At 58.8% G+C, this 22,068-nt stretch overlaps 2 protein-coding genes across 3 annotated transcripts in view; both read right to left on the bottom strand.

The window, feature by feature from the left end:
* Positions 1-7,096, bottom strand: part of LOC115639230 (alpha-2-macroglobulin-like protein 1) — an 86,979-nt gene extending 79,883 nt beyond the window's left edge. The window contains exons 1-9 of the mRNA XM_030541716.1: positions 7,065-7,096; positions 6,113-6,302; positions 5,341-5,503; positions 4,815-4,867; positions 3,769-3,789; positions 2,777-2,930; positions 1,081-1,165; positions 699-810; positions 183-242 (exon numbers count right to left, since the gene is read on the bottom strand). Coding sequence (XP_030397576.1) covers positions 183-242; positions 699-810; positions 1,081-1,165; positions 2,777-2,930; positions 3,769-3,789; positions 4,815-4,867; positions 5,341-5,503; positions 6,113-6,302; positions 7,065-7,096 — 870 coding nt within the window. The remainder of the gene's footprint in view (positions 1-182; positions 243-698; positions 811-1,080; positions 1,166-2,776; positions 2,931-3,768; positions 3,790-4,814; positions 4,868-5,340; positions 5,504-6,112; positions 6,303-7,064) is intronic.
* An 8,338-nt stretch (positions 7,097-15,434) lies between these two features.
* LOC115639006 (alpha-2-macroglobulin-like protein 1) overlaps positions 15,435-22,068 on the bottom strand; it is a 59,125-nt gene continuing 52,491 nt past the window's right edge. The window contains exons 29-36 of one of the 2 annotated variants that reach the window (XM_030541247.1): positions 19,391-19,602; positions 18,928-19,143; positions 18,653-18,777; positions 18,154-18,244; positions 17,665-17,733; positions 17,114-17,216; positions 16,384-16,425; positions 15,435-16,045 (exon numbers count right to left, since the gene is read on the bottom strand). In XM_030541247.1, coding sequence (XP_030397107.1) covers positions 16,011-16,045; positions 16,384-16,425; positions 17,114-17,216; positions 17,665-17,733; positions 18,154-18,244; positions 18,653-18,777; positions 18,928-19,143; positions 19,391-19,602 — 893 coding nt within the window. In that variant the 3' untranslated portion in view covers positions 15,435-16,010. Of the gene's footprint in view, positions 16,046-16,383; positions 16,426-17,113; positions 17,217-17,664; positions 17,734-18,153; positions 18,245-18,652; positions 18,778-18,927; positions 19,144-19,390; positions 19,603-22,068 lie in introns of those variants that run through there. The other variant, XR_003997563.1, reaches the window with a different exon arrangement.

Below are 22,068 nucleotides of genomic sequence, written 5' to 3'. Positions count from 1 at the left end.
GGGAGATCTGCCCCCGCCCAATGAGAGCTGCTGATCAGGACGGGTGGCCCCATAACCTGGGGAACTAGCCTAGGTCTGGAGAGACCTGGGGGCAAGTCCCTGCTCTGCCGCAGGCTGCCTGCAAGTCGCTCTGAGTACGGCTCCAGCAGAAACCCCCTGCGGCCGCGAGTCTGAGCCCAGACCTGCTGACCCCACTTGCGCTGCGGGGCTAGAACCAGCAGGTCGACGGTCGGGTCCAGGCACTAGACCCGGGGAGAGGGAAGAGTCGCAGAGCCCAGGCTCCAGCCGAGCATCTACACTGTTCCTTTAGCCCCACGGCGCAAGCCCCAGGCAGCAGAGCTGGGCTCGGAGATGCTGCCGCAGGGTTTTTGCTGCCCAGACGGACCCTGAGCATTTCCGTGCCTCAGTTCCCCATCTGTACAATGGGGACAGTGAGGCACTGAGATATTGTGGGGAAGGGGGGCCGTAGAAGTCCCTAGGCCAGCTACACAGCTGCCAGTCCTCACTCCCAGCCTGCCAGACGGGGACCCGGACGGATCCAGGGCCTGATTTGAGTGCACTTACACCAGCTTTACACCAGTGTCACCAACCTCATCACAGCAGATCACAGCCCCGCTCTGGTCAGTGTAAGAAAAACATGGAGAGGAGCCTCCTCCAGCAGCATGTCATGTACCTGCCCCCTCCCCAGTCGCACTCACCTGGCCAGTAAGCTCCAGGCACCAGAGACCCCAGTACCAGACATCTTCTGATTCTTCCTCCCGACAGAGGCGGGCCTGGACCTTTCCCAGGACGGGCTTCCCGTAAGTGTTTCTGTTTAGCAGAGGGGAGGGAAAGGGTAAGTGGGAGGAGAGGGGGCCAACACCCCTGCCTATCGAGGGGTCCCTGCTGGGGTGGGGCTGGTTATGTGGGTGGGAGTGAGAGCCCCAAGGAGCCCTGTCTGGCCATGAGCTTGGGGCAGAGGGGGGCGCAGGCAGGCAAAAGGCAGGTCAGATCCTGGCCCGGGGGGCAGGGGAGGGGAGTCAGGCCCAGGCAGTACCAGCCCCCCCTTTACCCGCCTGGCAGGGCTGCTTTCACACTCACCGGCCGCACACCCGCAGCAGGAGCGTCTCATCCAGCACCGTCACCACGGGGGGCAGCTCCAGGATCACTTCGAACTTGGGCAGCACTGGGGGGCAGAGAGGGATGGGGTGAAACCAACCCGCGGCCCCGACTCGGGGGTTTCATCGCGATCCTCGGCCTTCGAGCTTCTCCCCGGGTCGTGCAGCCCCCACCAACCTGCCAGCCAGGCGGGAAGGGGAAGGGCCCAGAAATGGAACAGGACTGGGAAGAGGCTGCAGGCTGCAGCAGTAGGGTTGCCTGGTGTCAGGTTTTCGACTGGGATGCCTGGTCGAAAAGGGACCCTAGCAGCTCCAGCTGGCACCACAGACCGGGCTGTTAAAAGTCCGGTTGGCAGCGCAGTGGAGCTAAGGCAAAGTCCCTGCCTGCCCTGGCTCCACACCACTCCCGGAAGCGGCAGCATGTCCCCACACCGGCTCCTACCCCTAGGGGCAGCCATGGGGCTCCATATGCTACCCCTGCCCCAAGCACTTGTTGAGGATCAGGGTGGTGGGAGGCAGTTGGGGGGGTCAGGAGCAAGTGTCTGGGGTGAGGGTGGGAGTTGGTGGCAGTTGTTTCAAGGGCAACATCAGAGCTCTTCTCTCCCCCTCCCCCGCAGGAGCCAGAGGAGGTTTTTTGGGGGGAGAGGACGGAGAGGGGGTTGCTGACATTTCCCTCCCCCTCCCAGCAACACCAGCTCTGGGAAGGGTGTTTATGTGTGAAGAGCCACTTGTGCTCCAGGCTGGGGGGCACAGGGCAGATGTGGTGGGGGCTGGGCAGAGGTGTGTCTGGGGGCACAGGGCAGATGTGGGTGGGTGCTGGGCTGGACAGAGGTGAGGCTGGGGGCACAGGGCAGATGCGGTGGGTGCTGGGCTGGGCAGAGGTGGATCTGGGGGCACAGGGCAGATGTGGGTGGGTGCTGGGCTGGGCTGGACAGAGGTGGGACTGGGGGCACAGGGCAGATGTGGGTAGGTGCTGGGCTGGGCTGGACAGAGGTGGTGCTGGGGGCACAGGGCAGATGTGGGTGGGGGCTGGGCTGGGCTGGGCTGGACAGAGGTGGTGCTGGGAGCACAGGGCAGGTGTGGGTGGGTGCTGAGTTGGGACTGGGGGGACAGAGTTAGCTGCTGGGGGTTGGTGAGATGCTGGAAGCTCCGCCCCATCCAGCAGCCAGCGACCTCCAGCAGCGGGAGCCAGGACCAGCCCCCGCGATAACTTTGGTGACACGGTAACTGACCCCGTCCACCTCCCACACACACTGGGGGAAGGGGGTGGGGCTACAGAAATCCAAAGTCAGACCAAAAGCATGGACCAGCCTTGGTTCTGACTCATGACGCTGGTGTGTTTCAGGCCGGTCATACCGAAATCCCCAGCTTTGTATCTCCCCAGTGGCGCCGACCTGAGACCTCCCCCAGGGCCCTAGGGCAAAGTAGAGCAGGGTTGGGGTGGGCCAGGGAGGCTGAATTCCCCCTCCCCCAGGGCCCTACTGCGGGAGGAGTGGGCATGGGGTGGCTGAGGCCAGGAGAGCTTGGAGCTGGCTGGGCCAGTCCCAGGGGTCTGAGCTCCCAGAGATCCTCTGACAGGGACCCATGGACACCTCGCCCCAGGGAGACTTAGGAATCCCCCTCCTGCCCCATGTGCCAGAGCCACAGCCTCAGTCACTGCCCTGGGATCCGCTGCGCACCGTATTCCTCCACGCTGAACGAGTGCCTCGTCCCCTGCGCCTCGATGGCGTACGTCCCCAGGGCTGGCTCTGCAGACAGCGGGAGGGACAGATCCATGATGCCCTGCTGCGGAGTCACATCTCGCCACTGGGCGATGCGGTTCTCGCTGGGATCCTGGCACACGGACACGCCCTGCTCAGCTGCTGCCCCCACACACGGCTTGTCGCTGGCAGCCCCCGAGTGCCTCGTGCTGCCAACGGGGGCTGGATCGACGCCCGGGGGCTCAAACCCTTCTCCTCAGCCTGGAGCAGGTACCGCCAGGCAGTCTCTGGGAAAGGGGGCCCCTGCCAGCACCCCTCAGCCCTGACCTGAGGGCAGCGCCCCTGCAGGGAACAGGCTCCTGAGGGACACCCCATCTCCAGCCTGGACAAAGCCCAGGGAACTCGCTGTAGGGACCGTTTCCATCTCAGTGCTAGGCCTCTCTGGGTGTGTTCCCTGTCCCTCTCCCCCCACGCAGCCTCCCCAATCCTCCACCCCTCCCCTCTGCCCCTGCCTCTCCCAGAGACCCTCCCTCCTCCTCTGCCCTTCCTCCATCAGGCTCCCAAGGGAGCTCTCTGCTGAACTGCCCACTGGCCTGATCAAGTCACTGCCTGACCCAGAGTTCGGGGGCTGGGAACATTTGGGGTTAGCAACTCAGGCAGGGATCCCAGCCAGGCCCAAACTCACCTGCCTCCCGGACAGACAGCCCCAGACGCTGCAAACGCAGGGTGGGGAGGACGTACCCCGATGGCACAAATGTCCCCTCCCTGCCCCCCATGGGGCCCAGCCCAGAAACGCCCTGTGCTCTGGGACCCTTTGCACCCCCACAGCAGGGCAGAGGGGTCTAGGGCTGGATTGCTGGACACTGTGGTCACAGCTCAGACTTCTCTGGGATCCCCATGACTGAACACCCCCGAGTGCCCTCGGATGAGCCAGACAGGAAGAGGAGGAGGCTGGAGAGGCACACACTGACCTGCACGGTCACCAGGGGCAGCTGCAAAGCAAACAAACAGACAGGAGATGGCTGGTTAGAGCGACAGGAAACACCCATCGCTGCCCCCGGGTCTGCCTGTGACCTCCCCAGGGCCGGGGTGTCTCTGGGGCCATGGGGGATCATGTGGACTGCAGCGAGGGTGACAGAGAAAGCAGGGACAGGAAGTGGAGCCCATGAGGCTGGAGCCCTCGCACCTCCCATGGGCCCCTCCTCTCCTTCCTGCGGAGGCGGGTACAGGGCAGTGGGTGGCTGGTCTGTGCGTGGAGGAGCAGGGTGAGATGCTGGGGTCTCTGCCAAGGGGCAGTCTGAGGGCCGGGGATCTGCGTTGCAGCCAGTGCCCGGGCAAGGTGGCTGGGAGGGGAGCTGTCAATCTGTATTTCCACACTGGGCCCGATTCTGCCACCTCACTCAGCGCGCACAGCATGGTTAGGCTGGAAGGCGGGGGGGCTGGCATCCACAGCCAATCACAGACAGCACTAAAGCCAGTGGGTGCCCTGCGCCCTCACTCCGGCTCCATGCAATGTGCAATCAACCCTCTCTGCGCAGTGAAGAGACTGCAAACAACAGAGGCCACTGCCCAAGGCACTAGGGGGCTGCTCCAGGGGGCTGCTCCACACAGCTGTTTTCAGCAGGCCAGCACAAGCCCTGCTACTGCAAATCTGTTACCTGCCCTGGGAGACTCGCCCCCTGCAGCAGTGTAGACCAGAGTGGCGATGAGGCATTCCCAGAATACTGGAAATCCCAGTACTTCCAGGATTGGCATGGGCCTGTCCCCGCTGGTGTGACCTCGCACACTCAGTGTGTGTGAGTTCATGCCAGCACGGGCGGAGCTTTGGGCTCTTCCAAATGGCATCCCCCATCCAATACCAGAGACAAGCATGCACTGGACGGGGGCAAACCACCCATGAAGAGGACTGTCCGATTTCAAACCGGATGAACGGCCTGCCTGGTGTAGACAAACCTAACGTGTCCAGTGCTCCAGGGCCCTGTTACCCTGCCCCCATTCCCCCAGTCCCTGCTCTCACCTTCCGGGTACTGGGAACGAAGTCTTTGTCCAAACTGACGATTCGAAACTTCACTGGAAAGGAGCAGAGGCAGAGGCGGGAATCAGCCCCGGCTCGGTTTGTCTGAGTGAATTCCCAGCTGGGGAAGGTGCCAGCCAGACGCCCTGGGCACTGACGGCCTCTGTGAACCCGCAGAATGCGCCCAGCCCGGGCAGCGCAGCGCCAGCTTCCCCCCGCTGCCCTCTGCCAATGAGCCACGGCCCTGCCCTGCGTGGCTGGAGGCTGCTCGGGGAGGCCGATCGGTGCCCCCTGCAGTGTCTGTGCCATCGGCAAGGACAGGATGAGACCCCCACTTGGTTCCATACAGGCCCCCAAACAGGCCTCAGGCTTTGGGCCTCTTCTCCCCTGGGGCCGGGTGCAGACAGGGGCCTAGAAGTGAGAGTCCCGAATCCCCCGCTAGGACCCCAGCCCGACCCCAGTGCCCGGGAGTCCTTCCAAAGGGCCTGGGGCCCCAGGAAACTCCCTCCAGCAGCTCCTGCTCTCTCACCTGTCTGTCCCGGCTTGTAGACGGCCTTGTCCGTCTGCACAAAGGTCCCAGGCTGCAGCGCCCGCAGCAGCACTTTCTTCCGCTCAGAGAACTGCCAGGCATCTCCCCGGATCGAGATGTGCAGCTCTGCCACTTCCTGCTGCCCCCCGGACGGGGCAGGAACCTGCACACGGGGACCCCAGCAAGGCCACAGTAGCCGGTAATGGGCCAGTCGTGGTGCAGACCCACTATCGTGGGCGGATGGGGGGCAGTGGTGTTTGTGAGTCCCTGTTCCAGCCCCCCCCAGACACAGGAACCCCCATCCCCAGTCTGGGGGACCTGAATGGGAGGGAACCTGGGTTGCTCGATGGAGTTGGAAGCCAAGGCTCTCTCTGTGCCCCCCACCCTGTCCCCACTCCCTCCTGCCTGTCGCTGCTGAGGGATGGGCTCAAGTTCTGTGGCTACAGCTTTTCATTGAGTGACCAGCACTGTGCCCATGGCCAGTCCCCTGAGCCCTGCTGTGCCCGGGGCCTTAGGCTGGGCTGGGGCTGCAGACCGGGGCTGACGGACTCTGTGCCCATGGCCAGTCCCCTGAGCCCTGCCGTGCCCGAGGCCTTAGGCTGGGCTGGGGCTGCAGACCTGGAGCTGACAGGCTCTGTGCCCATGGCCAGTCCCCTGAGCCCTGCTGTGCCCGTGGCCTGAGGCTGGGCTGGGGCTGCAGACCGGGGCTGACAGGCTCTGTGCCCATGGCCAGTGCCCAGGGCCGTGCCGATGGCTGCGGGCGGGGGCTTACCTGGAAGCGCACGTTCTCCTGCAGATGGGGCTCCCGGACCTCTCTCTCCAGCAGGGTGATAGTGCTAGTTCCATTCTTCCTCTCCAGCCAGACGCTCACCCGGACGGTCTCGTTGAGGTCGCTGAGATGAACTGACACCGTCCCGGTGTGTGGGTGGTAGAGCTCGGCTGGGCTCACCACCACATAGTGCCTGGGGAGGGGAAAGCACCGGGGCAGTGGGGGAGGGGACAGCCCAGAGCCTCCCCCAGGACCGGGGGTGACTCCCAATTTCTGAGTGTCCCTCCAGCTGGGGACAGCGCTGCGTCGATGGTGCTGGAGGCTGATTAGTTTCTCTAACCACAGGGCAGGGGCAGGGCAAGGCCCCCCTGCTTCTTCTCCTGCCCTATCCTGCCTCTCGCGGAGCTGGAGGGCAGGGGCGGCTCTAGACATTTTGCCGTCCCAAGAGGGGGAGTGCTCCGCCGGTCACCGGTCCCGCGGCTCCGGTGGACCTCCCGTGGGCGTGCCTGCGGAGGGTCTGCTGGTTCTGCGGCTCCACCGAAGCCACAGGACCAGTGGATCCTCCGCAGGCGTGCGGCCGAAGGCTGGCTGCCTGCTGCTGTCCCGGCGACTGGCAGAGCGCCCCCCGCGGCTTGCCGCCCTAAGCAGGCACTTGGCACGCTGGGGCCTGGAGCCGCCCCTTCTGGAGGGGCCCGGGGGCGCAGACGGGCTCAATCCCCCTCCATCCCCGGCCTCTTGGCTGCTCGGTCTGCCCAGAAAGGGGCAGCTAGTGGTGCTGAGAGTGAGCAGAGACCCCTGTGCACGGCAGCGGGGGCTGGTCAGCCTGGGGCTGTGCTGAGCACCTGAGCCCTTTGTGGCCAGTAACTGGCTTAGATACAGCCCCACCCCCACCCCCAGCCCAGTCTGCACCCTGGGGCCTCCGCCCGCCCTCGCAGGAACCCTTCGGTGTTTGCACCTTGGGGGCACTGCCCGGTTCTGCTGAGACATTCGTTTAATGCGCTGGGATCGTTGGTAATTACTGTTCTATTGCACTGGTGCCTAGAGGCCCAGCCCTGCCTGGCCCCCTGCGCTGGGGCTGGACAGACCCACAGGGAGAGACAGGCCGCAGTCCGAGGAGGTGACAGGCTGACGGGAGCAGGCGGCCGCAGAGGATCATCACCCCATGGCACAGGGGAGCTGAGGCTCAGAGGGTCGGTGTCTGGCTGGGGGTGCACAGGGTGTCTGTGGCAGAGTCGGGCACTGAACCCAGCTCTCCACACCCCAAGCCACTGCCTTAAGCAGGGCCACCTTCCCCCGATGCTGGAAGGGGCAGGACCAGGGGGCCCAGGAGGGACCCAGCCTCAGGGACTGAGCTCCCAGGAGAGAACAGACCTGTTCCGTCAGTTTCGGACCAAGCAGCCGCCTCATCGGTGCCCGCGGCTGCTTCCAACACTCACCCCGCACCGCCCACCACGTGGACAGACAGACAGGCAGACATGGACAGGGCTTACGGCTCTGCAGACGTCCCAGCTGTGAGGTGCAGGAGCAGCAGCAGGCAGGTTACTGGGCCCCCCATTCCTGGGGTGCAGGCAGACGGGCAGGCACAAGGGGACACACACACGTCACCCCCCTCTGGGTCCTTCTTCCTCCCTCTCTCCCCCGCTCTGTGCTGGAGACCAGCCTGCTCTGCCCTGATACAGACTCTGGAGCCGGAGCTTCGCTTTGATCCGGGGTAAACAAGGGTCCTGTCAGGTCTCTGGCTGGGGTTGGGGACGCAGCCAGGACAATATTTACCCACCGCCCCCAGCTGCTGGATTCAAGGCTCTGACAGTTCTTGCAGCTGGAGTCAGAGGATGCTGCCTGGCAAAAGGTCAGACGAGCCAGGAGGCCCCTTGCATTGGTCAGATGGCAGGGGGTGGGACAGGGCCGGTGCAATCATTTAGGGCACTGGGATTTGGGGGGGGGGGGCAACATTTTCTTCGGCAGTGTCCGCAGCGGCCGGATCTTCAGCTGTCCTGGTCGCCGCCAGCATTTAGGCGGAGGGAGCTGGGGGAGCGCGGGAAGAACCACCGGCAGCAAGTGTGGGGAACTCCCCACTCCAGCTCACGCTTGCCCTGCCTCCTCCCCCAGCACGCCGTGGCTGTTTCACTTCTCCTGCCTCCCAGGCTTGCGCCACCTAAGCTGATTGGTGCTGCAAGCCTGGGAGGCGAGAGAAGTGACGCAGCGACGGCGTGCTTGGGGTGCTCATGCGTGTAGCAGGAGTGAGCTGGGGCAGGGGGGTGCCTCAGGGCGGGGGCAGGAGGGTGCAAGGTGGAAGGTTCGCCTAGGGAGCGAAACATCCTTGCACCGGCCCTGGGGTGGGACCCCTCTGGGGGTGGGTGGGGGTGCAGTAGCCGGGATGCTGAGGAAGCCCTGGCAGGAGCAGGGGGGAGGAGCTTGCTGAGAAATGAGTTCGTTGAAGTGGGTTCAGGCAGCGCCCCCACTACTGCAATGCAAATGAGAAGAACGTTGGGGTTCCTGAACATGTCTCATGAAAACCCCATTCACGATCGCTTCTAACGTTCCCACACTGGGACGGCCAGGGATGAAATTTCTATGCTCGGGCTCTGCCTTGGGTTGAATTTTTTTTGTAAACTTTCAGCAAAAACTAATTGTGCCATTTCTGAGAACACGGTTAGCAGTAACACAGATAGTTTTTTCCAGGCCAATCCATTTTCCTGACCATTTTGTTCGGGAGTTCTAGCGCTTTCATGCTTTGGAGCCTGGAATTGAAATTTGGCAGAGGGATTGTGCTCAGGACAGAGAAGGGTTTTTCCTGTTGCCATGAAAATCCACATCGATGTGGCTAGGTTATAAAGTACAGAACATTGCCATTTGCACATGGTCAGCAGAGTGTCTCAGACTTGTTTCCAAGTCACTGACAATTTGGGAGAAAATGATCTTGAATGGTTATGGATCCCTGTCCTAAGTGATACAGCACAAAATGGGGGGTTAGCTGGTGTCTGGGGCAGATCACCAAATCACACTGAGGAACAGGATGAGTGGCTCCTTATGCAGCTATTTATAGAGTGTGAGAAAAGAAGCTGTGTGCTCCTGGATTTCAATGTGAGTGACATATGCTGGCGGTCTGGTGCTGCCAGTACTAAAATGTCTTTGGAATTTCTTATATATTTTCCTAACTCAAAAAGTGTTCCATCCGCCAGGGGAGTGTTCTATATGAGCCCTCGCCTTAAGAGATAAAGAGGAGCTGATCACAGAACTAACCATGAACAGTAGCCTAGGTACAGGTGATCCTGACTCAATCACATTTACAATGTGCCAACAGATTAAAGTCCAGACCAGTAATATTTTCACTCAGTGGTTTGAAAGGGCCTGTTTCACAAAGCTGAAAACAATTATGAGGCAAACCAGCTGGGAAGAAGAATTTAATCAGAAAAATGTGAATGAAAATTGGGAATTATTTAAGAACACTTTACTAGATGTCTCAAAAGCCACAATCAATCAAACTGGTTAAAAAACTGACCTGGCTCAGAGGGCAAATGAAAGCAGCTATAAAATATTTTTTAAAATGATGTATTTCAAAGGGAATAAAGGAGAAGTTGACAGAAATGAATATAAACCAGGACTGTAGAAACTTGATAAGGGAAGCAAAATAACATATGAAGAAATCTATGGCCAGTGGAGTTAACGACAATAAGAAGGAGCTTTCAAAGTATATTAGGAACAATATAACAATGGTACTGGTCCATTATCAAATCAAATGGCAGGATTATCAACAATAATGGAGACGGGATGCCGGAATGGGAGGGGGGAATGGGCAGGGGGCCATGGTTCCATTAAGTTTAGAAGTCTAAGGAGAAGAGGTGGCAGTGGGGGCAGGTCCTTGGGGGTAGTGCCTCGGATCGAATGGGTGGTGTGAGGATGGGGCCTTGGGGACACGGGGCAGTGTGGGGTGGGACCTCAGGGGGAAGGGCAGTGTGGGGGCACAGATTCAGGGAGAGGTGTCATGAGGGGGGGTGGGGCAATGGTTTGGTGCCGGTGGCCCCCCAATTTTAGGGAGCATCCGTCACTCCTGAATGTTGAAAAGGCAGAAAGGTTCAATAAATATTTCTGTTCTGTATTTGGGAAAAACCAGATGAAGTTGTTATGTCATATGAAGAGGAGAACACTCGTTCCATTCCACTAGTATCTGGAGAGAATGGTAAACAGCAGCTACCAAAGTGAGACACTTTAAAATCAGCAGCTCCAGATAACTTATATCCAAGAGTTTTAAAAGAGCTGGCTGAGGAACTCGCTGGACCATTAATGGTGATTATCAGTAAATCTTGAACACTGAGGAAATTCCAGAAACTGGGAGAAAGCTAATGTTGTGCCAATACTTTAAATGGTAAATGGGATGAACTGGGTAATTAGAGGCCTGTCAGTCTGACATGGATCCCTGGCACAATAATGGGGTGGCTGATACGGGACTTGGTTAACAATGAATTAGAAGATACTCTCATGATTAATGCCAATTTGCAATGGTTTATGGAAATCAGATCCTGTCAAACTAATTTGATAGCTTTTTTGATGAGATTATAAATTTAATAGATAAAGGTAACAGTGTCAATGTAATTTACTGAGATTTCTGTAAGGCGTTTGACTTGCTATCATATGCCATTTTGATTACAAAACTAGAATGATATAAAATAACATGGCACACATTAAATGGATTGAAAACTGGCTAGCTGATAAGTCTCAAAATGTAACTGTAAATGGGGAGCCATCACTGATGGAGGGGATTACATAGGGATCAGTTCTTGGTCCTGTGCTGTTTAACATTGTTATCAATGACCTGGAAGAAAACTTGAACTAGTCAGTGATAAAGACTGCAGACAACACAAATATTGGAAGAGTGATAAATAACGAATATGGCCGGTCACTGATACAGAGTTTTATGGATCACTTCGTAAGCTGGGCACAGGCAAACAATATGTGTTTCAGTGTAGCTCAGTGTAGATGTTCACATCTAGACACAAGCACATAGGCCATACTTACAGGATGGGGGACTCTATTCTGGGAACTGATGACTTTGAAAGAGATTTGAGGGTGGTGGTGGATAAACAGCTGAACACGACCTCCCAATGCAATGCTGCCGCCCAAAGGGTTAATGTGATCCTTGGATGCATAAACAGGGGAATCTGGAGTAGGAGCAGAGAGCTGATTTTATCTCTGTACAGTATTTGGCACTGGTGCGACCACTGCTGGAATACGGTGTCCAGTTCCGGTGTCCATCATTCAAGAAGGATGTGGATAATTGGAGAGGGTTCAGAGAAGAGCCACGAGAATGACTAAAGGATTAGAAGCATGCGTTATAGTGATATCCTCAAGAGCTGAATTTATTAGCTTACCACTGACATGGCTAAGGGGTGATATGGTTACAGCCTATACGTACCTACATGGGGGACAAATATCAGCTAACAGGCTCTTTAATTTAGCAGAGGAAGGTCTAACATGATCCAATGGCTGCAAGTTGAAGCTAGACAAACCAAGACTGGAAATATGGTGAACATTTTTAACAGTGAGTGTAATTTTTAAATCAAGATTAGATTTTTTTCTGCAAGATTTGCTCTAGGAATTATATTTGGGAAATTCCCTGGCCTGGGTTATACGGAAGGTCAGACTAGATGTTCTCTTCTGACCTTGGAATCGATCAAGCTATGAATATTTGTCTTTGTACATTGCATCTGCGCTGAGCATGCTCTAGCCCTGGTCTCTTCCATGCACACTGAATATAGGATCATTGGGACTGGCTGGGTCCTGCAGGAAGACTCACAAGGGAGCTCTGGGTTTGGGAAAAAGGGGAGGGGAGAGGGTTGGTCTGTCACACCCACACCCACACACCGACACGGGCACTGCAGACTCCTGCACAGTGAGGCTGCAGCCTGCTGGCCCTGGCTCCGTGTCAGCTCCAGAGATCTGGCCCCAGGTCACTGCCCCTTCCTGGTTCACACTCAAATATTTACTTGTCCCCTGGGACAGTTCAAAGGTAACAGGGATTTCAGTCCCACCAGGCAGACAGGGCCCTCTGGGGGTGGTGAAGCTTGGGATACGGTGGGAGGCCCCCGCCCGGGGGAGAGCGATTCAGGAAGGGGGTGAGCGTCAGGCATCAGGCCTGGGGCCCGTACTTAGATCGGCATCCATAGAACGGCTCAGGTCTCTGTCACGGCCAGTCCTGACATCATAGAGCCCAATTCTGCCCTTGGTCACAAGCTGGGCAACCCTAGACAGCCCCAGCCAATGACCCAAACAGGCTCCGCAGCCCCAGTGGGGTCTGGGCACAGCTGCGGGAGCGTCTCCAGAGCAGCAATCACCCCCCAAGAAATCAGAGCTTGGACCGAGCAACTGGGGACAGCTCATCCTGCCCCAGCCCTGACCCCGGTCAGTGCAGGGCTTTCCCAGGGCTGGATTGAGATGAGTCAGGGGATGGGTCTGCAGCGCCCCCTGCTGACGAGGCGAATGGCTCTCACGGTGAGGAAATGCCTGGTGGTGCCCAGCATGAGCCCATCCCCGCTGGGGAGATGACAGGAGCCACGTTCTCTGATGTCCAGTGAGGGCCCAAGCAAGTGGCAGGGGGAGTGGGGTACTCGGTGAGTGTGGGTCACAGCGACACAGCGCTGGCCTGAGAGACCGATCGCACCACGGACTCTCCAGAGCAGCCCCACTGCTGCTCCCTGAGGGTTGGCAGGTTTAGCTCCTTCCCGTTCCTGCTTCCTAGGGGCCCCTCTCCCAGAGGCTGTTCACTTCCAGCCTTTCTGGCCAGAGCAAAGAGAGAGAAGATCCCCCGGGCGGAAGTGTGGGGCAGGAGGCTGCTAATGGAGCTGACCCAGAATCGCTGGGTGGCTGTTAGTTGGGGCGGTGGGAGGGGGCTAATCTGCACCCCAGGGATGGGTTGGGCCCCATTGTATGGACCAGTCTCCTCAGGGCGTATTAGTGAAACGCAGCAATGACTCCAGCTAGGGAGGAGCTGCAAAGAGCAGGGAGGACAAGAAATTACCTGACAGGACCTGGCCCGAGCCGGAGGATGGGCAGGAAATAAGAGAAACACGATTCAGCTCAGAAACTGATGTTAAGACGCCAGGGCCAAGATACTCCGACCCAGCCAGGTCCAGCCAGGTTTGAACGCTGCCCCCTCCTGAGACATCTCCTGTCCGTCAGGGCTTTCTCCCCGCAGGCCCCACGTGTCCAGTTGTATCTCAGGCTTCACCACCTCCACTGTGGGCCTCTCCCGCCTTGCCCCCCGGCCTGGGAGCCTCCTGTCTAACAAGGGACCCCACAGGGCCTAGAGAACATGGCTGCATCCCCACATGCCTCCCCCTCCACACACAGACTGAAGAGAGTCCAGGAACCTGGGGGGATCCACAATCGACGCAGAGGGTCACCATAAAGGGAAAACAGCTGGTGGGACACGAGCCCATGGGGGTTGTGCAGGGACCCACTGCTCTCTTGCGCTATCTCCATTTGATCTGCTCTGTGGTTTTCAGCTGCGTCTCCAAGGCTCAGGCCGTGCTGAGCCAGCCCTGGGTCTGACACATTCACAACTGAATTCCATCTCCAGGCTTCACACCGCAGTGTCCAGTATGTGCTGAGCATGCAACGTCCCTCTGTGTGTTTGAACCTTCAGCACAGGCTGCTAGTCCTCGAGCCACAGCGTTACGTTAAGTGGCAGCACAAGCAGGTTGTTGCCCTGGGTGGGTGATGGGCTATTTGGCTCAGTGGGCCAGAGGTCCTGCTCCATGTGATTTGCCCAGAGGTGCCATGGGCCACTGCAGCTTTGGTCTGTGCCCAGGGCGGGAAGCCCACACCTCTTGCTAAAGCAACTCCCACTTGTTTCCAGGACAGGAGCTGGTGCTGCTGCTTTGGGGGTGGCAGCAGGAGGCGGCACGGTGGGAGGTTCGAGCTCAGTGAGATCTGGGCAGGAGCACAAGCGCTGAAGGGGAAGAGGGGATTGTTCTGAACAGTTTATGTCAGTGGTTCTCCCTCCACCTGTGGCCTGAGGACAAACGGGGGCTGGCAAACTAGGTCTAAGGAGTCCGCGAAAGGCCGTCATTCCCACAGAACAGTGGTTTTCACCCTGTGGTCTGCAGCCCCCTGGGAGTCCGCAGACTCTGTCTAAGATTTCCAAGTGGATCCGCACCTCCATTCGAAATGTTTTAGGGGTCCCCAAATGAAAAAAGGTAGAAACCGCAGGGCTCCTATCTAAGCAATATCTGAATGGAATCTGATGGAACAAAGACAAGCCAATTCTCCAGCCTGAGGGTTGAATATCGAAGACCCGCTGCAAACAATGGCGGGGTGAGAGCATCTCAAAGAAAAGACTGGGATACAATTTTATCATGGAAAGGGTCAGGCAGTCTAAATAGAGGAGCTGGTATTGGCTCCGCCTATAAATGTCACGGGGAACAGAAATTAAATGCCACCAGCTCTGTTAGTGTAACGTTATCGCTACAGAAGCCAGACCTGGGCAAAGAGGAAGAGAAATGCCTTTTTGTGACTGCCCCTGGCTGTACATAGGACAATACCGTCTTTCAATACGGGAGCACTTCCTTTTCCCCAAATATTAAAGTCCAGTTCTCCTGCCCCCTCAGACAGGCACGTGCAGCCCTCTGGGACGTATTTGTTCCATCCTTTCCCACTGAGACTGAGCTTGTGGTCGTGACTCTTTGGTGAATCTTTCACACACTGGCCCTGGGGAAAGCCCCTGCACCTACAAACTGCAACAGGCGCCTTTAACATCTGCACAAAGACAAATGAGCTTCCTGCTTTTAAAGGGGACCTGCAAATAGTTCTTGCTTCTTTACGATGGATAGGGAGGGTCTGAACGGTCTATGGATTTATTTTTCTTGCTTCCTATTTACCCGGGAAGTAGCAGGAATGTCGAGTCTGATCTGCACTGGGGTCTCTGGAGGACTGGCTGGGCATCTCACAGAATGTACATTAGGCTCTCACACCTTGGCTGACTGGGGATAGACCTGTCACAGAGATCGCCTTTCCCCACAATGGTCATTGGTCCATGGAATTAAACATACCAAAAACACCAAAACCAAGCAAGAGTTGTAAGGAGTCGGACAAGCCATTCCTCCCTCTCAGGCCTTCGCTTTTAAAATCAATTTAGTTCAACCCATGCAAGCCGGTAGAGGTGCTCCTGTTGGGCTGAGAGAAGAGTTGATTCTGGTTTAGCTTCAGTTCCTAATTGATTGAACCTAAACTAAAACAACCTCTGCCAGACCACAATAAGTGCATCCACACTGGGGTTTTCACTGGGGTAAGTAAACTAGTTTCAAAACTAACTTCAGTTGAACTGGTTCATTTTCATGTAGACGTGTGTAACAAGGGCAGCTCTGCCAGGCGGGGCTGGAATCCGGGGGGCTGCCGCTGCCCGACCCAGGGTTAAAGCCAAACCCCACAGCAATGACTGAAGGGCTGGGGAAGGGGACAGAGCCACGATCCCAGGATCTAGCTGCTCTAAGGATGCACAGTAGCCATGTGAGGAGCAGCAGCAGGGCAGGAACAAAGCGACAAACAGCCTCACAGAGGTGGGTTTTTCTATTTTGTTTTACACTGAACCTGCTGCTCCAGGCAGGATGGGCAGCAAACTCCAGGGGTCCCCACTGCAGCCACCGGTCCCCGCTTGTGACAGACAGCTGCAATCACGCGGGCCGGTCTGGAGGCTGAGAGATGGGAGAGTAGGTGGGATGTCTGCAGAGCGAATGGGAAGGTGTTGGCTGAAGAAGGTGCTAAGGGGGATAGTGAAGCTGGTTCTGGGAAGAGAAGCAGCTGAGACGAGGCCTGTCCATGCCCTCCTCGATCCTGGGGTGTCTGGCTGCTGGTGCGGGGCTCTTGGGATGGGAGAGAAGGGGGCTGCCCAGCAGTGGCGGGCGCTTCAGCGGGAATTTTCCATCGTGTCGGCATCAGGGGCTTTAAACAAACACAAACATCCCCTGAGACAGGATCAAAATCACACCCCCCCACACCCGGCAGACAGCTGTGGACATGGACCCCCAAAACTCTCCCACCCCCTGATAAGACTCTCCCCTCAGAGTCACCCCCTGCCCTCAAGGCAGATTCCCTTGTGCCTCACATAGATCCTTCCCCCCTGAGGTCTCTCCCCTCACACACATGGTCCTGGTGGGGTCCATGCTTCCATCTCCCCCTCCTTGGCCGTCTACAACACACACAGACCTCTCCGGCCCATGGACTTCCCACACCTATAAAGCTGTAGGGACTGGAGTTATGCATGGGTGCACCACACCTACCTGAACCGCAGGGGGCGCTGTACTCAGCCTCTGTGTGTTCACCTGCAACAGCAAGGGATGTAAGGAATGGAGCAGAGACCCAGTGGGGGGCGGTGAGAACCCCTCCCCCAATCCCACACAGGCAGAGTCTGTTCCCCCAGTCCCAGGGGATCCCTGCTGTAGGTCTGAGCCCTAGAGGGGAGTGGGAGGTCACCCCCAGCTGTCTGAGTGGGGCTGTGCGCTCTCTCCCATCCCCCATCTCCAAGTCAGTCAGACGGGCCCAAAAATCACCACTGAGTCGCCCCTGAAAACACTCAGGGAAACTGTCGTGCCATCTCCTGGCCCAGCACAAAGGATTCTGGGGGCGTCTGAGGAGCTGGATGGCAGGGGAAATGTGGGGGGCTCTGAAGGGGCGGGACTCGCCTGCTCCTGCTGGGACGGCCCCAGTTACACCATGCGCACTGTCCCCACTAGCCCAACAAGCACACGGCTCCCGTGTCCCTCGTGTGTCCTTCCTGCTCTGGGCTGTGAGCCCTGTGGATCAAGCCCTGACCTGAGTGGGATTTATGGAAATGAGGCACTCGGATCCTGGGGAGATTTCAGTGACCCCACGCCCTGAGTGTGACACAGAGCCCAGGAGAACAGCTGTAATGGGGGTGGAGCAAGTGCAGGACATGCCCACCCAGCCACCGATTGTGCCACAAAGCCTAGAGAGTAGCTGTAATGGGGGCGGAGCCAGGGCAGGACTCACCTGTCTCGTAGTAATCGTACAGTCTCACTGGGGCTGCTCTGAGATTCTTCACAGGGAAATCCTGCTCCAGGGAGAAGGTGAAACTCGCCGCCTCCTTCGTCAGCTACCGAGAGAGCAACAGAGCGAGCGCCTCGACTGAACGGTTGCACTGGCAGCTCGAACCCCCTCTTCCCAGAGGCTCGGACTGTCCCAGCCGCTTCCCTCTGCCCTGCAGCCTGGAGCACTGAGAAAATGCTCCTCCGAAATCCCTGTTCCACCCCCCTGCAAAATGTGACCCCTTCCATCACACTCAGGGCCCAGCACCAGCCTCCCCAACCCTAAGCTCCCCGTCGCTCCGTTCTCGGCCCCCCCTGAGGTTTGGCTGAGTCTGGTCCCATCTCCCCGTCCTTTATGGAAACGCATCACTTGGAACCAAGGAATATTTCAGTGACCCCTCCCTGTGCGTGTGACACAGAGCCCACAAGAGCAGTTGGAATGGAGGTGGAGCCAGGGCAGGACACGCCCTTCCCGTTCACACCAGGCCGCTAGAGCCCCGAGTCACCCGCACTCACCTGGTCCAGATAGAGCGTCACCTGGTCGTTCTGCGCCTCCAGCTTCTTCACTAAAGGCTGCTTCTCCAGCTAGGAGCAGAAGGAGGAAACGGCTGAGCCAGGAACGGAGGGGCTGGGGCTGGAGTCACTGCTCTGCTGGGGACTGGGACATGGGGCACCAAATGCCCCGTGGCTGAGAGGCCTGGCTGCCACCCCCCATGCCACTCACACCTGAGCACTGGATGTCTGCTGGGTGAGAGGCGGGAGTCTAGACATGGGTGTTGTGTTGTAGGGGAGCTAAGCAGGGTCAGGACCTGCTCAGTGACTGGATGGGAGACCCAGGGCTGCTCAGTGCCCTGCTGCAGGGGGCAGGGCTCTGCAGGGGGAGCTCTCCCTGGGGGTCAGAGCTGCAATCTGTGCTCTCCTGGGGGCCTGGGCTCTCCCCCATGGATCAGCCCCTGGTTTCATGCTGTGATGGGCCCGGCCTGTTCTCCTCCCTGGGAAGCTCACCTGCTGCAGGGAGCTCTTCACAGGGATGTAGCCGGATGGCAGCTTGGCCTCAATGATGGCCATGTTGGTGGCTGCGCGCTCCCCGCCGTACCTGCAACAGGAGCCATGTGCTGAGGTCAGGGTTTGCCCTGGATACAGACCCAGGGAGGTGGGCGTGAAGGGGAAGCCTCCTGTCTTCTTGGCCCTGCAGGCATCTCTAATGCCTCTTCCTGCTCTGGGCTGTGAGCCCTGCTAGCCCCCGGCCAGACCTGAGCTCCCCAGCAAGGGGCCCGGGCCCAGGAGCCGACTGTCCATTAGATCAGCCCCGGGACCAGCCCTTTAGCCCCTGGCACATTCCAAGAGGCCCCTGCCTCTGCCCCGAGCTCTGTGGGGGGATGGTTCCCCCGGTGATTGATTCCTGCAGTGGGGCGGCTCTGCCCCGGCCATTTCCCCGCTGCCTGGGCCCTGCCCCTGGCCCCGGGTGCTCGGACCCAGAGGGGGTGGGGGCTGGGGCTCTTACCGGGCGTGCAGCACGAGGCTGAAGCGGGATCTGGCGCTCTCGGTGCACTCCTTCGGCTCCGTCTCCACCCGCAGGTCAAAGGTCGCAGCGCTCTTTGGGGGCGGCACGTTGTAACGCAGAATCAGCTGGGAGACAAGCAAGAGGGTTGAGACAGAGCCTGCTGCCTCTGCCACCACAGATCAGAGCCTGGGGCCAGAACCAGGCGCTGTGGGGCAGGGCAAGGGCACAGCCAGTCACCGCTGGGCCGGCTGGGCCCCAGGGGCTCCTGCACTCACCTGCACAAAGACACAGCCCTTGCCACTGGCCTGCACCGTGTACTGCCCGGGGATCTCCTGCAGGGCTGCTTGCTGCAGCACCAGCCGGTTGGCGTTGTCCACGTGGAATTGCTGCTGGGCCCCGGCCTGGGAGCTCACCGTCACCGACACAGCCCCGCTTGTGCTGTATGTCAAGGCCGCGTATTTGGCCAGGGCCTGCAGGGCCACCACCGTGTCCTGGGGAGGAGAGTCACCAAGCTGCTGTCATGCTCTGGGGAGAGGAGCCCAGCTCAGACTCACTGCAGCAGGATTGGGACCCGCTGACACCGGGACCCCAGCTCCCAGCCGCTGAGGGCAGGGGGCTCTGCACCCAGGACTCCCTCTCCTAAGAAGGGTCCTAGTTCAGCTGTGGAGATGCAGCTCTCGGGGGCCCCTTCTTGCACCAGGCCCCCAGCGCTGGTTTGCCCGAGGGCAGGGGTGTTACCTGTGTGGAGGCGAAGCCCCCGTAGGGGTTCTGCTGCTTGCTGAGCCAGCGGACGATCTGGGCGGCGGTTGCCATATTGGCAGCAGACACGTTGGGCAGGGAGAGATAGGCCAGGAGCACGTAAGCCGTCATCTCCACCTCCGCCGATGGGGCCTGGTTCCCATAGGGGCTGGGCAGGGCCTTCACCTTCCTCTGCCAGTACAGCTGTCCCCCTAGGAGAGGGGCCGAGGGAAGGGCAGCCCCATGGCTGCAGTTACAACACAGTGGGTCACCTGTTTGCTTTCCAAAGGGGCCCCATGGGCTTCCCAGGCCAGAGGGACTCCTGCCCCCCACTGAATGCAGCTACCTCTGGGGCAGGACACGGCAGGTGATTCACAGCACACTGGAGGGCTACACAAGTGTAATATGACACCCCTGGGTGGGTCATCAGCAGGGACTGAACCCTGGATCTCTGACTCGAAACCCCTGAGCCTCTGCTGCCCGAACTACAAGCTGAGCCCAGGTGGGTCACCAGCTCCAGGTACCGGCTAAAGCTCTCTGGGGTGCAGCCACTAGAAGCGGGCAGAGATCCCCTCTGTTAGTTTGGCCTCTGCCCAGAGCCTGGCCCAGGCAAAAGGCAGGGGGCAGAGCTGATACCTGGTTAACACCCCCCTCCTGAGTGATCACTGGGGCCTTGAAGATGGGATCATCACCCGAGGGCTGTTTCAGTCCAGTGTCCAACCGGCCCTCAGTGCATCCCTAGGAGCACAGCTCAGTCTGAGCTCAAATGAAGCCGAGGAGAACCCCTGATGGAGCGCATGGTGCAGATAGTGGTGCACCCACAGGCCTCCTCCCCTGCTCAACCCTCGCTCCCAGAGCTGGCAGGGCTGTGAGCTGCTTGGGCCTCAAGCAATTGCTCAGGGTATGGCTACACTTAACAGTTGTACAGCGCTGGGAGTTACAGCTGTCTTCGTACAGCTGTGTAGGGAAAGCGCTGCACTGTGGCCACGCTGACAGCTACCAGCGCTGCACTGTGGCCACATTTGCAGCATTTGCAGCGCTGTTGAGAGTGGTGCATTGTGGGCAGCTATCCCAGCGTTCAAGTGGCTGCAACGTACTTTTCAAAAGAGGGGGGTGAGGGAGAACGTGGGGGAGAGAGAGAGAGTGGATTTTTGCATGTCAGCTCCCTACTGCAAGTTCTAAGGACTAGAACATACACATCACCAACCTGCAATCAATTTAAAAGTTTCGAGCCCTTCCCCCACCCCTCTTATTCACTAAATGCAAATTAGGCACTCCTAAATAGCCTTCAGACCACATAAGAACTGCTCAACACGGACTCCCCCCGCCCCCTCTGCCGTGTGACTTCTGTCTTCAAGCAAACAGCTGTGAACCTTCCAAAGCAATTCCCCTGCCTGCCTCCACTCGCTCGCTGGAGCAAACAGCTGCTGTGTTTGTTTTTTAGATAAGCAGCTCGGGGAAGCTCAGAGTTCAGCCATTCTTCCGGTTTGTTGTGAGCAGGCATTCTGGGATACCTCCTAATACCCTGGAGGCCAATAACAGCGCTTTTGGTGGCCACACTTGATGAGCAGCGCTGCATCACCAGCGCTGCAATCGTTACACCCCAAGCAGACCAGGTGTACAGCCAGCATTGCAGCCAGGGAGATGCAGTGCTGGATGTGCCTTGCAGGTGTGGACAGTTACTAAGTTGCAGTGCTGTAAACCCACCACCAGCGCTGCAACTCTCCAGTGTAGCCAAGCCCTCAGTCTGCTTATGCCTACTGTGGCCACTGCTGGGAGGGTGGGGGGCAGAGAGCCCCTGAGGGAGTGTGGGGCCCACGGGGGCTGGAGCAGGAGTTGGACCCGGACCCAGCTGAAGGGCAGTGGTGGAGCTGACACTAGGTTATCACCAGACCCCACAGGGTCTTATGGACCTCACAGATGGGTCCTGTTACCTGATGGCTGTTTTACCGCAGTGCCTGGTGGCCCCTCGGTACCTCAGGAGCAGAGTCCCCACCTCTCCCCTCCCTGGGGCGGGAGCCATGTGCTGCTCCTAGCACTTCTTACCCACCTTGGGGCGGGGCAGGAAATGACAAACACAACTCGCAGGCACAGACCAGCTACAGTCGCTGCACTGGGGCTCAGAGAGAAGGGACTTTTCACCTGAGCTAAGACACGACAGAGCCACCCAGACCATGCAGGTGCTCCTCCCTGTGGGGGGATGTCTCCCCAGGGCCTGAGAGTGCCAGGCCTCAGCTCCCAGCACAGCTCAGTCTGAGCTTGAATGGGGCCGAGAAGATGCACAGAGATCACTGGGGAGCGTTCATGAGGAGTGTGAGGGGCCCAACCTGGGACTCCCAGCACCCCCATGGCCTCATGCCGAGGGCTCCTTCAGCTCAGCACCAACGCGGGACAGCTCCACCTCCTGTGTCCCCAGCCACGCTCCCAGTGGGCCTCAGGCCTCCCATGAGTCCTCCTGCCCTATGGGGAGCTGGCCCCAGGCTGCATTGCTAACACTGGGACTGGGCTGGGAGTGGCAGAAACCCAAGGGCATCTGTGCAGGGACAGGCTAGGGGAACTGGAGCTGAGGGACAGGCAGCCTCCCAGGGATCCATGGGGGGCACATGGTGCAGACCAGGGGGCACCCAGAGACCTACTTCCCTGTACACCCCCTCTCCCAGAGATGGCAGGGCCTAGCC

This window comes from Gopherus evgoodei, chromosome 23, assembly GCF_007399415.2.
Source record: "Gopherus evgoodei ecotype Sinaloan lineage chromosome 23, rGopEvg1_v1.p, whole genome shotgun sequence".
NCBI classification, from domain to species: Eukaryota; Metazoa; Chordata; order Testudines; family Testudinidae; genus Gopherus; species Gopherus evgoodei.
Note: the sequence above shows the minus strand (reverse complement) of the source record. Positions and strands in the feature narration are given on the sequence as shown.